This window comes from Leptonychotes weddellii, chromosome 3 (genome assembly GCF_054177405.1).
Source record: "Leptonychotes weddellii isolate Sample4059 chromosome 3, ASM5417740v2, whole genome shotgun sequence".
NCBI lineage: Eukaryota > Metazoa > Chordata > Mammalia > Carnivora > Phocidae > Leptonychotes > Leptonychotes weddellii.
Window position 1 is genome coordinate 26584381 of NC_138371.1, and position 17032 is coordinate 26601412.

The 17032-nt window shown below is 40.5% G+C and overlaps 1 protein-coding gene across 1 annotated transcript in view; it reads right to left on the minus strand.

The window, feature by feature from the left end:
• The window catches only part of ADAM23 (ADAM metallopeptidase domain 23), a 131408-nt gene that overhangs the window by 71016 nt on the left and 43360 nt on the right, over positions 1-17032 (minus strand). The window contains exons 3-5 of the mRNA XM_031033128.2: positions 13767-13830; positions 2944-3026; positions 1838-1901 (exon numbers count right to left, since the gene is read on the minus strand). Of these exons, the coding sequence (XP_030888988.2) occupies positions 1838-1901; positions 2944-3026; positions 13767-13830 (211 nt within the window). The remainder of the gene's footprint in view (positions 1-1837; positions 1902-2943; positions 3027-13766; positions 13831-17032) is intronic.

Genomic DNA, 17032 nt, shown 5'->3' on the forward strand with positions numbered 1-17032 from the left:
ACATATACACAATGGAATATTACTCAGCCATCAGAAACGATGAATACCCACCATTTGCACTGACATGGATGGAATTGGAGGGAATTACGTTAAGTGAAGTAAGTCAAACAGAGAAAGACAATTATCATATGGTTTCACTCATATGTGGAACATAAACAATAGCATGGAGGACCATAGGGGAAGGGAGGGAAATCCAAAGGGGGAGAAATCAGAGAGGGAGATGAACCATGAGAGACTATGGACCCCGAGAAACAATCTGGGGGTTTCATAGGGGAGGCGGGTGGGGGAAGGGGGTAACAGGGTGATGGGTATTGAGGAGGGCACGTGCTGTGATGAGCACTGGGTGTTATACTTAACTAATGAATTGCTGAACACTGCATCAAGGACTAATTATGTACTATAGAGTGGCTAACTGAACATAATAAAAAAAAGAAATTGAAAAAAAATCAGAAAAAAAAAATCTGAAATAATAAAAAAAAAGAACTTGAGTTTAGGATTCCCGCTCTAAGTTCCCGCTTTGCTTTTCCCAGGACATCTTTTAAAATAACCACTTAGAATTAAGCCCACTAAATGTAGTGATCTGAAGGGATAAGTGTACCCCAATGTTTATAGCAGCAATGTCCACAATAGCCAAACTATGGGAACAGCCAAGATGTCCATCAACAGATGAATGGATAGAGAAGATGTGATATATATATCACACACAGTGGAATATTATGCAGCCATCAAAAAAATGAAATCTTGCCATTTGCAATGACGTGGATGGAACTAGAGGGTATTATGCTAAGGAAAATAAGTCAATCAGAGAAAGACAAGTATCATATAATCTCACTGATATGAGGAATTTGAGAAACAAGATGGAAGATCATAGGGGAAGGGAGGAAAAAATGAAACAAGACAAAACCAGAGAGGGAGACAAACCATAAGGGACTCAGGAAACAAACTGAGGGTTGCTGGAGCGGTGGTGGGAGGTGGGAGGGATGGGGTGGCTGGGTGATAGACAATGGGGAGGGTATGTGCTATGGTGAGCGCTGTGAATTGTGTAAGACTGACGAATCAGAGTCCTATACCTCTGAAACAAATAATACATTATATGTTAAAAAAAGAAGACGACAATAGTAGGAAGGGAAAAATGAAGGGGGAGAAATCGGAGGGGGAGATGAACCATGAGAGACTGTAGACTCTGAAAAACAAACTGAGGGTTCTAGAGGGGAGGGGAGTGGGGGGATGGGTTAGCCTGGTGATGGGTATTAAAGAGGGCACGTACTGCATGGAGCACTGGGTGTTATATGCAAACAATGAATCATGGAACACTACATCAAAAACTATTGATGTAATGTATGGTGCCTAACATAACATAATAATAAAAAAAAAGAATTAAGCCCACTAAAAGTTAGGGACCTCCACTCCAACCATCTTTCAAGTAACAGGTGCTTGCTACCCTGTTCTCTATCTCCTGTTCACTAGTGACCTGGGAAGGAGGACTGCCTTCCTCTGGCTTACTGCTCCCCACCCCAGATTCCGGAATCTGTATGTAATAAATCCTATGACTTTACTTCCCCTGTGTGAGTGTACTGAAACTGCACCTTCAATCAAAAGAACCATGGGTTTCACTTCCCCAAAGTGGGAGCTTGGATGCTGACAGAGCCACCTGCCGAGCCCATGTAGCTGGCTTATGTTCCCCAGTGCAGCAGGTCAAAACCTGCATATTTCTAAATTCAATACACCAGTACTACATATAAATGTACGCTGACATCCACATTATGTTCTTTATGGCTCAAAGGCAAAGATGCTAAAAGAACAAAACACCATAAGGAAACTGAGGTCACAGACTTACCTCATCGTGAATCAGCTCCAGTGGTTCTATCATATATACAAAGGTATTATCTTCAAACATACCACTACGAGACAAGAAACCACACCAGGAGGAAATTAACAAATACAGCAAACAGCAAGAACCAGCAAATGAGCTTCACACTTCATCTTTAAAAATGAACAGTGTATCTGAACAAGTATCTTTATACTGCCCCAAATCTAATTCATATATCTGTATGGAATCCCACTGTGGTCTCAGCACTGTATTAGACAGAGATAAGCTACAAAAGGTGTTAAAGTGTATACCACGAGCATATAAATTATAAATGTTATAATTAATTTTTGAAACAAAATGAAAACATTAGAAGATGAATCTGGAACAGGACTATTCATACAGTTCCAGTATGTCACGTTATAATTCCAAGACAATGTCCAACTAGTACAAATTTCTTCTTACACAAATCCAGTATCACCTATAAGAAAATAGGTATTTTGCTCGTTAGAATAATCTAAAACCATCTGATTCTGAAAAGGCAAACAGAAGCGTATTTATGGCTGCCAATTGTGAATTTCCATTAAGCAGTATGACTCTGTGTTGCATATAATTTTGAGATATATAGGAAGATAAGATTTTCAATATCCTTTTTCATCACATGGCCACAACCAGATCTTTACATGGAGGGTTACTATTTGGGTCTAAAAGGTGCTTAGAGAGGTTTTTCTAGAGCCTGCCTTGAAGCCAATGTATGAGCTCCTCTCTTTGCACACCCCCTCCCATCCTCCTGTGGCCAATACCACCTGACTGCTATGTCCTCTGGCATATACCTTTGGGAAACCTTTCTAGACTAGGTTTGGTCACCCTGTAAGTCCCTGATCCTCCCCTTCACAGTTCCTACCAAAATGGCAATTCAATATTAATCTCTGTAATCACTTGTTTAATCTCTGAATCACCTGCAGACTCTAAATGTTAAGACAGTGGAGACTATGCCCTCGTTCATGACTCCATATCCAGTCCCTAACATGAGACTGGCACAGCAGAGTCCCTACAACAAACATTTGGGAAAGAAAAGATGGAAACAGTGCACGGCTGAAAGCAAGTTCACTCTCCCACATGAGACTCGCACATACTGAAGTCCATTGCAGGTCGACAGAGCTGCCCTGGAGTCCTTGACACCTCGGATGCTGCCGTGGTAGTAACAGTGCTCTCCACCCTACAACACAGAGGAAGGTTTCATTGATGAATGATGCTTTCTGGATCATCATTCACTCTTACAGATGTTCCTATAAGCCAGAAAGAATTGCAAAGAGGGTCCTATAAACTCCTCCTGGTTGATATGAAATCTCAAAGGGCACGAGGCCATTTTTCCGCTTTCTATAAAGATGCTATGTTATTAATAAAGGAGAAAAAAGCTATTAACGGGAATTAGACGCCAATGTAACTGATACAACTTACATACCTTTCTTAAACATGTAAGGGAGTAGCTGCTTACCAGATATTGCTATGGCATAAGGTCTTCTACCAAACTGAGGAGACCCCAGAGCTCTTGTTGTTAATAACTGTGTTTGATAGGGGCACCTGGGTGGCTCAGTCGGTTAAGTGTCTGCTTTTGGCTCAGGTCATGATCCCAGTGTCCTGGGATCCAGCCCTGGTTTGGGCTCCCTGCTGAGCAGAGAGCCTGCTTCTCCCTCTCTTCCCCCCACTCATGCTCTCTCTTGTTATCTCTCTCACATTAATAAAATCTTTAAAAAAAATAATTGTGTTCGATAGAAAACTACATAAAATCTTATTATTTGCTTCCCTACCTTTTAAAATTCATTTTAAAAATTTCTTAGAAGTATTATATGAACTTAATTTTCAAAGTCAAGTAGTAACTATAAGGCCTATTTTAAAAACACAGGGGTGCCCGTGTGGCTCGGTCTGCTAAGCGTCCTACTCTTATTTTCTGCTCAGGTCATGATCTCAGGGTCGTGAGATCCCCGTGATGGGCTCCGCACTCAGCCGGGAGTCTGCTCGAGGATTCTCTCCCTCTCCCTCTGCCCCTCTCCCTGCTCACGCACCAGTGAACATGCTCTCTCTCTCTCTCCTCACCTCCATGACAATCATTTTTAACTCTTTTATCTGTTTCTTTTGCTGTTTACCTATGTATTTCTGAATGGAATATTTATACTGCTACATCCTGGCTACACATACTAGGTAATTTGTCACATGTATTTTATTCTGGGAGACAGCCCTATTGTCCCCCTTTGGCCTCCCACTGGGCCTGACACAGAGCCACCAGCCAGGAGTTCTGTTTAGGGTCATCCTGGGAACTCTTCTGCCTCCCTTCTACACAGAATCCTAGACCCCATATCTTCTCCATTCATGATCTCATCTTCCCCTTTTTTGAAGGTACACATCTTCTGGTACTTTCTTGAAAAAGTGACCATGGAAGATGAATTTGGTGAGAACTTGCATATATAAAAACTTCTTTTTCTATCTTCACACTAGATCAACCACTTGGGTGGGTAGAGAATTCTAGATTAGAAATTATTTTCTCTCGGCATTTCAACACCATTGTGTACAGCTTCTAACGTTGCTGCTGAGAAACGGCTGCTATTCTGATGTTAGATATTTTCTATAAAATATAATTTTTCTCTTTCAAGAAGACTTTAGGGAATTTTATTCATCCCCATTTTCATGAAATTTCAAGACATGCCTTGGCTTATTCACTGTGCTGGGCACTCGGTCAAAACTTTTAATTAAGAAAATGCACACACTTCAGTTCTAGGAAACTTTTATTATTTCTCTGATAATTCCCTCCTTTCCATTTTTCTCTATAAATGGAGCTCTTCTACCAGAGTAGAGAAGGTACGGCTGCCTGGCTATATGGGGTATGAAGTGCATCAGGGATGTAAGAGCCCTCCACGTAGACTTTGAACCAACCTCTCTGCTTTCATGTACCCTCAAGTCCTGGATCTTCAATCGGCTTGCTTCTTGGGTTTCCCTAATGGAACTTAGCAGAACAGGAAAAGCTCAAACCTGACAGATACCCCTATCCGTTTGCTTTCTATCTCCTAAAATTTTATGAATACCTCTCATCTGCAGTCTTTTCTTCTCCTGTCTTTGTCCTTGTGGGTGTATATCCTTCTTTATTCTTTGACTAGTATTTGACTAGGTTATTGGGAGGGAATAGAGATAAATATAAGCATTGAATCCACACTGTTTAACCAGAAGCTTCCTATTTGTTTTCTTAAATAGAATATACTGAACATACTTAGACTTTTCATTGATGATTTCCAGTCATTTTGATCGCTGCTCATTATACTGTATTACCATAGCCTCAGAGGTTATTTACAGCGATAAGGGTGTCTACCCATATATCAAAGACCACTCCCCAACCAATTCAGTTTGTTTCCTCTTAGAAACTATAATACACATTTCCAGTGCTGGTTGTCTAAATTTGGTATTATAACCTTGTTAATATTTTGTAAAAGGTTGCTTTTGTATGGGGTTTGGTTCTCAAAAGGCAATTTTTTACAAAAATATTGACTTGTATGCAACAAGAGAAGGTTTATTTGTATATTCAACCCTAGAACTTATAAGGACAAATGGTATCATGCATCTCAGCAATTTGTGAATCCAGGTCAATATTCTGCAATTAAATTTCAGACTCTTCACATGGTTCTAAAAACAACCACAGGTAACTGTAAATTCCATCGAACTGGTTATTTAGCACTTTGTATCACACCAAGAAGTTCTCTTAAGTCAGGTGATTATTAGTGCACAGCAAACATGGTCATATTTACTTGACCTTTCTAAAAAAAGCTATATTTTCCAGATTTTTTTCCCAGAAAATACTTCCAAGTCCTTTCTTAGATTTCATTTTAATTCCCATTAGAAACTGATGATTGATGCTCTCTCAGTATAAAGGTCATTGTTAGTTGTTTTAATTAAGGTAGGATATTATCTGAAGGAACTGTTTCAATTTCCTGTATATTTGAAGGTAAATCACCATATTTTCTGAACCTGAAATAAGACTTGAGGTAACATGCAAACCCTGACATCTATTATCATAACAAAGCTTGAATATCTAGATAATGTGGTCATATTAAGCACTATGAGGAATTCCGCAGGCTCTGATTTAGTATTAGTATCTGGTAGTATTAGAGGATTTTCTGAGTTTCTTATTACTAAATTTATAACGAGTTTTTAAGAAAGCATTACCATAAAAATACTATTTGGCAACTCTCCAGGTGTACGCAGCATTTTATAAATACCACTGCAAAGTAAGCTCTTGAAGTACTTCATATTCAAAAAATCCTAGTTGAAAAGAGGCATTCCCTCTTGGGTAACAGGGATAACAGGAGCGAACCAGTGCAGAGAGGCCCCTCCCAGAGGGCGTTGTGAGTGGTGACACTGGAGAGTCAGCTCTGGGGGTACCTTCCACCCAAGGATCTAACCATCTTGAACACTCATTCGCTGTCTCATAGTAACTACTACCTCCTTGTACAGAGAAGGAGACAATGACAAGGTGTGAAAAGGCTCTGCGAATGATAGCAGAAAGCCAAACTGAATGACACGTTTTCAGGCTCTCCAGTTAGTGTTTCTTTCTCAGACAGTTTGAGAGCCCTGGCCAGCCACTTCGCGATCAGTACTGAGGAGCGCGTCACAGATCTGTGACTAGGCAATTGGCAGGCAGGAGAACAAAAGGGGCTCATTCAGCACATGACAGGAGTCTGTGTGTGTCCACACAGGTGTCAGCATTTTTGGATTCGAAACTGTCAGTGAGTTATTTAAATGCAACAAAATAGAGCATCCGATAAGTGGAAGTTTTAGGCTAATCAAAGGAACTTAAAAATCCTAGTAAGTATGCTCCCCAACCTACCACTTCCTCACATCCGAACACTCCACAAGCCAGATGATGCTCAAATAATGGCAACTCTGCTCCACAAGGTTGTGGAGCTCAGAACCCCGCTGGAAACCACCAGGCCACTCCTGCAAATAATGGGACCCTGACTGAATGTGCATCTTTGAAAACACTTCCTAATCAGAAGTGGCTTGGGATAACAGCTCTGTGAGTCCAGTGCTAATGACCTAAAGAGGAAAACAGATTTGGTTCCCTGGTATTATCGATTGAATGACAGAAACACTTTGATTCTTTCCACTCACTTTAAATACATCCTATTGGAAAACAGAATCTCCTGTTTCAATATGATTTATTTTACAACTGCCCCACCTTTGTGTCTGTTTAATTACCTCGTTTTCTCTTCAGTAAAGTTCAACCAGTCAGTTCTTACTTTCTTCATCATTTAAGAAACCCTCATAAACTCTTGGGGAGCTGGGTGGCACAGTCGGTTAAGCATCCGACTCTTGGTTTCTGCTCAGGTCATGATCTCAGAGTTGTGAGATCAAGTTCTGCATTGGGCTCCATGTTCAGCACGGAGTCTGCTTAAGACACTCTCTCTCTCCCCTCAACACCCAAAGAACAAATAATCCAATCAAGAAATGGGCAGAAGACATGAACAGACATTTTTCCAAAGAAGACATCCAAATGGCCAACAGACACATGAAAAAGTGCTCAACATCACTCGGCATCAGGGAAATACAAATCAAAACCTCAATGAGATACCACCTCACACCAGTCAGAATGGCTAAAATTAACAAGTCAGGAAATGACAGATGTTGGCGAGGATGTGGAGAAAGGGGAACCCTCTTACACTGTTGGTGGGAATGCAAGCTGGTGCAGCCACTCTGGAAAAAAGTATGGAGGTTCCTCAAAAAGTTGAAAATAGAGCTACCCTACGACCTAGCAATTGCACGACTGGGTATTTACCCCAAAGATACAAATGTAGTGACTGAAGGGGCACATGCACCCCAACATTTATAGCAGCAATGTCCACAATAGCCAAACTATGGAAAGAGCCTAGATGTCCATCAATAGACGAATGGATAAAGAAGATGTGGTATATACATATATATAATATATATTATATATATTATATAAATATATAATGGAATATTATGCGGCCATCAAAAAAAAAAACCCATGAAATCTTGCCATTTGCAACGACATGGATGGAACTGGAGGGTATTATGCTAAGCGAAATAAGTCAATCAGAGAAAGACAAGTATCATATGATCTCACTGATATGAGGAATTTGAGAAACAAGACAGAGGATCACAGGGGAAGGGAAGGAAAAATGAAACAAGACAAAACCAGAGAGGGAGACAAACCATAAGAGACTCTTAATCTCAGGGAACAAACTAAGGGTTGCTGGAGTGGAGGGGGGTGGAAGGGATGGGGTGGCTGGGTGATGGACACTGGGGAGGGTATGTGCTATGGTGAGCGCTGTGAACTCTGTAAGACTGATGAATCACGGACCTGTACCCCTGAAGCAAATAATACATTACATGTTAATTTAAAAAAAGACTCTCTCCCTCTACCCTTTCCCTCCCTCTAGCCCTCTCTCTCTCAAATAAATAGATAAATCTTTAAAAAAAAAAAAAAGTCTCATAAACTCCTGAACATCTGGATAAACATTTGAAACTACGCAAGCCTTAGCTCACAAATGTGTATGTATATTTTGATATTCCAGATCCTGAATATAATAATAAAATAGGACACTATATTCAAATGATTATTTTGCATGCATATCTTTAAATTCAAACTTTTCAATCATCAGGGTCTATTAATCTATTTAATATATCAGTGGGCTGATAGCAAAAGAGAAAAAGATCTCTTTAACCGGACACATATACCTGAATTTGAATACTGCAGCATAAGGAAATGAAAAAATATATCAAAGAATCAGGGAACTTGAGACCCCAACACCAGTTTAATTATTTACCTTCATTAAATTCAATAGGAAAAAAATGTTCAAGTATTAGAACAGTTTAGCTGTACCAATGCTATATAAATTTTTAATAGTTCTTACAAAATTATCCTATTCAAACTTAAAATAGCTTTGTGAGGAGCCAGTGTTGTCTGCTCTCTTGATTTTTTTTTTTTTTTTTTAATTTCCCAACCAGGAGCCATGCCCACAGAGGCCCATTTCCTCCAACAGCAATCCCTGCCAAGAACAGTTCACGGAAGGAGTGAGCTTGAACTGAGCCATGGTGATGATTCGATTTAAAAAAAAAAAAAAATGTAAGAAAACTTCTAGGAGAGTGATGTGATTATGGTGATAAAGCAAAGAACAAAGACAGGGATTTTTATCTGCTTGGTTCACTGATGTACACCCAGTACCAAAACAGGGACTAGATCATAGTAAGCTGAATCAGTTATCTGTTTAACAATACAAATGACTTATTCATGAGCCTCAGTGACAAGACCAGTCTGAAAGGAGCAAAGGATTCATGTTTGTTGAGAAGGTGGGTAAATAAACCCACCTGAGGGTTTATTTTTCCTTTAAGATATAAGTGACAAGCCGGGGCACCTGGGTGGCTCAGTCGTTAAGCATCTGCCTTCGGCTCAGGTCGTGATTCCAGGGTCCTGGGATCGAGCCCCGCATCGGGCTCTCTGCTCGGCAGAAAGCCTGCTTCTCCCTCTCCCACTCCCCCTGCTTCTGTTCCCTCTCTCACTGTGTCTCCCTCTGTCAAATAAATAAAATCTTTAAAAAAAAAAAAAAAAAGATATAAGTGACAAGCCATAAGATTCACCCTTGTCAAGAGTGTAATGCAGTGGTTTTTAGTCTACTCACAGGGGTGTGCTATCATCACCACTAATTCCAGAATGCTTTCATCACCTCAAAAGAAAACCCTGCACCCATGAGCAGTCATTTCCCATTCCTCCTCACCCCCAGCCCCTGGCAACCAAACCGTACCCTGCTTTGGTCTCCATGTATTTGCCTATTCTGGACATTTTCAACAAATGGAATCATACAATATATGGACCTTTGTGACTGGCTTCTTTGACTTAGCATAATGTTGAAAGATTTATCCACGTTGTACCATGCATTAGTACTTCCTTACTTGTTATGACTGAATAATATTCCCCTGTGTGGATATATCACATCTTATTTATTCATCGATTGATGGCCATTTGGGTTGTTTCCACTTTTTTGATAATTATGAATAATGCTGCTGTGAACATCTATGTACAAGTTTTTGCTTAAACATATGTTGGATATCTACCCAGGAGTAGAACACCTGGGTCATAAGGTAACTGTATGCTTAACTTTTTGAGGAACTGCCCAAGTGTCTTCCAAAGCAGCTCCGCCATTTTACATTCCCGCCAGAAGTCTGTGAGGGTTCTACTTCTCCACATCCTCACCAGCACATACTACTGTCCATCGTTCAGATCATAGGCATCCTTGAGCGTGTGAGGTGGTAGCCACACAAGTTTAAAACCAAATGAGAGAGTGACCCAGGACTGAAACAGATCAAAGTGCCACCTTCATTTTTGCTAGTGCTATACCGGAGGAGAGGATCAGCTGAGAATCAGTAGGCCTGCTAATGCCACACCCTGAGTTGGCTAGACTTACCAACCCGGGGATAGACAACATGAAACAAGAAACCCCCACCAACAACACACACACAACAGGCTGCTACTGTGCAACTTAGAGTGTGGAAAAGTACAGAGAACGTGCTCTTCCTGTAGGAGGTGGATCCCATAAAAGAAGGGAATAAGAACAACACAGACATACCCAACTCCTTCCCATCAGTTAAGTGGCTCTTCCTTCCCGGAGCGGGAGTGAGCAAGGGGACAGGAAGAAGCCAGGGTGAGTAAACAGAGCTAGGAAAGGGCATTTTCCCCACCCAATAATGATAAAGAGTAATAAAGTAGAGGGAAGTGGGGATGGGAGCATAGCATCTATCTGTTCAGTTTTCCATTGCTGGCCAGCTGATACTTCTTTTCCTAAGCACAATTGAAACCAAAATATTAGTAAGCACTCAAAGTTATTGGTTCGCCTAAAAGGAATTTAATAGAAATATGTTAAAGTTGAAAAGGACTTTTACACTGTCGTATTGATACCTAGTTCACTTATGCAAGAACTAAAACACCAAAAATTAACTCGTTTTTAATAGTTTCATCAACAAAGTCAATCAACAAGTCACCAAAGTTGTTTTATCATATGCTCTGTAGGAACTCTAACAAAAGCAATTGCTCTGTCGAATGCAGAACAAAAGTGCTTCCATACTCATTCACTGATACCTGACACCTATTCTATATTGATTACTTAACTCGTTGACCCCTCCAGTTCCTATCTTAGCTTCACAAGGAAAAGAAGTCCCTTTAACCCACTTTCATCCAATAAAAATAAAAGCCTAAGACACTGGCCTCTCTTGGCAAGAAGTGGGAACTAGGTAGGGGCTTGGTGGTGGTGAAGTGGGAAAACCTTGACAAGCTTGTTCAAAGTGTGGATTCATCATTCTGTTTGAAACTAATTCTTGGGATATTTTAAATGTCTGCACTTAAAAGTTGAAGCCAAATAGGCTTGGCGTAATTCTTTTCATCTCTAGTGAATAACAGGGTGTGTGTGCATGTACTTTTGTCTAAACAGTGTGAAATCTTTGCAAGAAAGGTTACACACTGGGTTGAAACAGGTTTAATTAACCTAACCATCCTCACATGTTAATTTCCTTCACTGGTACTCTGTACAAAGATTTTCTTAACATGGAAGGCAATCTGAAGTTTAAAAAAAAAAGTTTTTTAAAAAAAAAGTAATGGTAGGAAGAGTGTGGATCTAAATAAACTTTCAGAAAGAAAAACTATCAATATGTACCAAAAGACTTTAAAGAAAGGTACCAATGCTTTGACCCAGAAAATCCCATTCTCAGAATTAATCCTTAAGCAATTATTAAAGATGGGTTCAAAATGCGTCAGGAGGGGCGCCCGGGTGGCTCAGGTGGTTGGGTGTCTCACCTTTGGTTTCAGCTCAGGCCATGATCTCGGGGTCATGAGATCGAGCCCTGCATCAGCTCTGTGGAGTTTGCTTCGGATTCTCTCTCTCCTTCTCCCTCTGCCCCTCCCCACTCTCTTTCTCTCTCTCAAATAAATAAATAAGTAAAATCTTTTAAAAAATGTATCAGGAAGGCCTTTCCTTACAAATTATTTGTATAGTAAAAGATTGGAAGCAATCTAATGTCTATTGCTATGGGATTTTTAAATAAATTATAGCAAATGAATAGTAAAGAATATTACACAGTTTTAGAAATAAAAGTTTAGAAGATTATTTAATACATGTTAAAATGTTCATAACGTTATTAGGTTAAAAAAATTCTGCTTCAACATACTGTGCACCATGTCATCTTGGTTCTGGGGGGTGTATATATAGATACAGACACATAAAAAACAGACTGTTACCATTAACTCATTATATAGGAAGCAGTAAGTTTGGGTATACGATCTGTTTGGAGAAAATGAGGCATCAATAAGAGAAAAGCAATGAACACAAAAACAAAGTGCAATAAACACTTCCTTTGCCACAGCTGAAATACCCTTTGTTTTAAATTCTAGTTGTAACTGATAGGAGTTTTGATGTGCCTTATTGGTAAGGTCTCCTTCTGGGACCTCAAATGACCTCTGGAGGCCAATTAGCTATTCTGCTTCTAAAAAAAAAAAAAAACTGACTGAACTTGTTAGTGAGACGTTTGACTCAGGTTACTGTGGCCTGCAAATGTGGCTCCTTTGCTAAGTCTATAAAGTTCTCGTGCAATCTTCTCTACTCCAGACTCATGATTCAGCACCCGCAGCGCTCAGGGCCCTGGCGCAGCTGACGGAAGCTTTGGTTTGTACAAATGCCAGAAAGCACCGTTCCCGTGCTTGATTTAGCATTTCTGCTCGCTTTCCACAGCATTCACTTTTCGGGAGCTTCAACAACCCCCAAGATGCAGCCTGAGGCAAGAACTGACAGAACAATAAGAATAATAACTGGAAGTTCTTAATCTGTGGCATGAAATTCAAAGGCTTAAAACACGCATCAAATTACAAATGTGCCCACTGTTAATTGGACAGTTATAAATCCTGAGAAATTCCATAACCCCCTGAGCAGTATTTACAATGAAGGCCACCCATAAATATCTGGTGAGAAGCTATCACACTGAAAAAACCTAGTTCTCTGTGGTACACAACCCAGCAAGCCCACACAGGAAAGGCCCACTTCTGTGCCAATACTCGTTAGCAACGTAGAAAAAAAATCCAAAGTTTCCCATTGTATTTTGTTTCCCTGTTTCCTCTCCTGTGCCCGTGGTATCTGCTCCGTGGACACAGCTTAGGTTCAGTGGTACTCTGTGGACTTCCCACAAATCAGTCTCTGAATGTAGCCATCCCCAGGATTTTCATCGTGACTGGTAGAGATCACTGTCTTCCTTACACGCAAATAATCTTATTTGCATCTAAACCCACTTGCTCCTTACTGACACGCCATTAAAGGAATAGTTAATCTCCACTGAAGGAAATCGAGTACCCAATTAGCTTTCCATGACAATCCATGGTGGTCTTGGGTAAGTTTATCTGCCCCCTTTGCCTCGATTTCTTCCTTCCTTTGCACTACAGAAATAATAATATCCATCTCCCAGAACTCTTGTGAAGATTAAGGACAGTGTTCCCTGAATCTCCCTTCCCCTACCTGTCCTCTGCCCTTCTCAGGCACCAAAGTCTCTTGGACTAAACAGCCATTCTAGGCTCATCATTCAGACTATGACCATGAGCTGGTGATCTACTACTTGAAGGTATTGCTATGGAGCTGTATAGCTCTTTATATCATTCATTTCCAGAAGATACTGTATGTATAACCAAAACAATAAACATTTCTTTATTGACCTGAATATACAGAATCTCTAATGCTATCTCGAACATTTATAAGTTTTAATAAGTTTCTCCTAAACTTATTTTAAATTTAAAAATAGCACTGTTGTACAAGAGAACAGCTCATTTTATTGAGAGAGACATCAAAATGCAGCATGCGATGAACAATTCTATGGGCAAGCATCTTTATGCTGCAGGATTTCCATATGTTCTTAACTGTACCTTAGAGTGCTGTGGCTTCCCATTTTCGTAGTGGATCTCCACATAATCAGAAGACAGCAAACCACTAGAAGGGAAAGAAAATAGAGTGATTTCTGCATCCAAGACACTTAGAGGTTTAAAAATAATCAGCTCAGTAGATGGCTATGAGGGGCGTGTAGACCACAAAGAGCCACCCTCCATGGCAAGTACAAACAGGTTTTCATCAAAAGCCTCGGACGTTCTCCAGTAACAAATCATTCCTCACTCTGTTTAAAAAAAAAGACAAAATATAGATACTATAAGGGTGAACTCTGTTTATACACACTATGCATCATTTGACTGATAGGTTAATTAATATGGAACAAACAGAAAAGGCAGGTAACAGGAGGAGACAGACCTTATAAAAATCCCAAAATTATGTTCTAAATAACTGGAATCTCAAAAACATAATCACTGAGGAAAAGTATAGAATAAAGGCCAGATAGTGAATATTTTAGGCTTTTCGGGCCACATGGACTCTGCCACGACTACTCAATTCTAGACACAGACACAGGCGATATAAACAAATGAGCGTAGCCGTGTTCAGTAAGACTTCATTTATGGACACTGAGATTTCAATTTCACCTAATCATCCTGTGTCAGGACATTTTTTCTTCTTCAATTTCTTCAACCATTTAAAAATGTAAAAAATATTCTTAGCCTGAGGACTATGCAAAACCAGGTATGCTCGGTTTGGCCTGTGGGCCATAGTTTGCCAACCCCTGGAATAAAATAACAGTTAACAATAAAGACTTTGAAGTCAGACAAAGTTGGATTTAAAGCCTAAAGCAGCCCCTTATTTGTGCTGTGACCACAGGCCAGTTCCCCAGCTCAGCCTTTACTTGAGTCAAACGAAGGCGATAGAGTCTGAATCTCTTGGGATGTTGGAGGTTACATGAAAGCACACACCATGCGTAGCCCAGAACTCAGCACCAAGTCCGTGCTCAGCAATGAGAATGAGGCTGCCACTGCTTTTATTTTAATTCAATTTCTCCAAACACATTTCTCCCTATACAACGTGGGGAATGCAAACTATGTGCCTCGGAAAAGAGCAGGCAACTATTAGGGCATCTGGGTTCCTCTTTGGGCTCTGCCACTAGAAATAATGATGACAAATGGTAAGTCCCATGTGCTGAACACTCACTAGGTCCTAGGCGCTGTGCTAGGGACTAGAAAGAGGTTAACTCATTTCACCCTAACAATAAGAGGAGGACAAAAGTAGGTTCTACTATGTATGAGCCAGATGTGGGCCCTTCCTGCTCTGACATTTTACTTTCTCTGGTTCTGCCTAAGTGTAGGTTTTCCTGTTAGGAAATCTTGATATTACTGCTTTAACAGAAGTATGGAAGCACTCATCATTTGGAGAGCTGCATCTGATGCAGGTCTAACATGCGCCAATGAGGAAGGCTGGAGGTGCCTTGGAGCCAGTCAACAGAGGGGGAGACCCAGGCGTGCATCCAGCATGGTCTCCTGCATGAGCTGAAGGTCAACCTTTACAACACAGAAATGAGGCAGATGCTGGCACTTTGGACAACTTTTTCTATTGAAATTGCTAATCAAGGGCGCCTGGGTGGTTCAGTCGTTAAGCGTCTGCCTTCAGCTCAGGTCATGATCCCAGGGTCCTGGGATCGAGCCCTACATCGGGCTCCCTGTTCAGCGGGGAGTCTGCTTCTCCCTCTCCCAGTTCCCCTGCTTAAGTTCTCTCTCTCTGTTGAATAAATAAATAAATAAAATCTTAAAAAAAAAGAAATTACTAATCAAATGTGTATCTACTGATGTTTCTACATTTGAAGCTAAATAATGGTACATCTACTCATTCCCTTTTAAAAATCAAAGTTAATAGTCAAAGTAACAACAATTCTTGATTCTGTGTACTTGAAAATACCTGACAGGGTGCAGAAACTTCTTTCATATCTAGTTCATTAAGTCAGCGACTAGCATTGTGAATATACATAAACAGGGCTATTGATGGTAACATTTCTCTGAGGAACGCTTCCATAACACCAAGGCAGAGAGAGGTTTCACTAACTACCTTCTACTTACCTCTCTCTACAGGTAATTCATTATTTTCAAAATTCTCAACCACACAATCACTGGAGCATGTCTAAGAGTTGAAAACAAATTTATTTGCTTGTGATGACAAGGGCATTTAATAGCATTCTAATCATTAATCGCCAAATCGGATAAAGGTCACTGTAGGATAGAAGTTCACAGCAAGGTGGAAGAGAGAGTAAGAACTGGAGTAAGGAAATTCTGTTGAACACCCTCACTCTGCACCTTCATGGTGAATCTGTACCACTGAGGAAGTGAAAAGAACATGAATTCTAGAGTCAGACTGAATGTGATTTTACTCAAATATGAAGAACAAGGGTAAACACTTTGAAGATGCTGAACTCTGAGAGCAGGAGAACGGTAAGACTATTAAAACATGGCAAGTGAGCCAAGAATCAAACCAATGAAGGGAGCTGTGGCAGAAATGATGCTATGCGGCCACCATATCCCATTTCACTTTCCCCTTCCTAGCACAGTAAGACCACATTTCAAAGCTTCTCTAGCAGTGAGGTTAAGGCCAAGAGATTGAATTTTGGCTCATAAGATATGGTGGGAAGTGATGTCTACCCCTCTAGTGTGGTTATTATACTCCATGCATGATTATCCAAGCTCTCTCTTCCATGGCAACTCTGGAAGCCCCGTGCCCCAGATGGCATGGATACAAGATGGGTGCAGCCTAAGTTCCTACATCATGATCTGGAGAAGAGCTTCCCAGGAAAACCACTCAACTTGTATTGGACCATAAGGTGGGTAAGAGATAAAATTCTATAGTGTTAAATCTCAGATTTCATCTTTATTACTGAAACATGGTTTCAACTATTCTAATTCCAAGATTTATCACAAAGAAAAATTTAGAAATGTAATGTTCAAAGAATTTCAGAATCATCAGCAAATGTACGAAGAAAGCTGCTACAAGATCTAAGCATTGGAAATTGACACAAAGAGAGAAATATGCCTTGGGGAGATTTTTCCTATATAAATATATATATATTTGTTGGAGTCCTCAAGTTTGAGATTTCTGTGTCTAACGAAAGTAGGCCCATGAATAGCCAAGTGATCAAAACTCCCAAAGGTTGGGCGCCTGGGTGGCTCAGTTGGTTAAGCGACTGCCTTCGGCTCAGGTCATGATCCTGGAGTCCCTGGATCGAGTCCCGCATCGGGCTCCCTGCTCGGCAGGGAGTCTGCTTCTCCCTCTC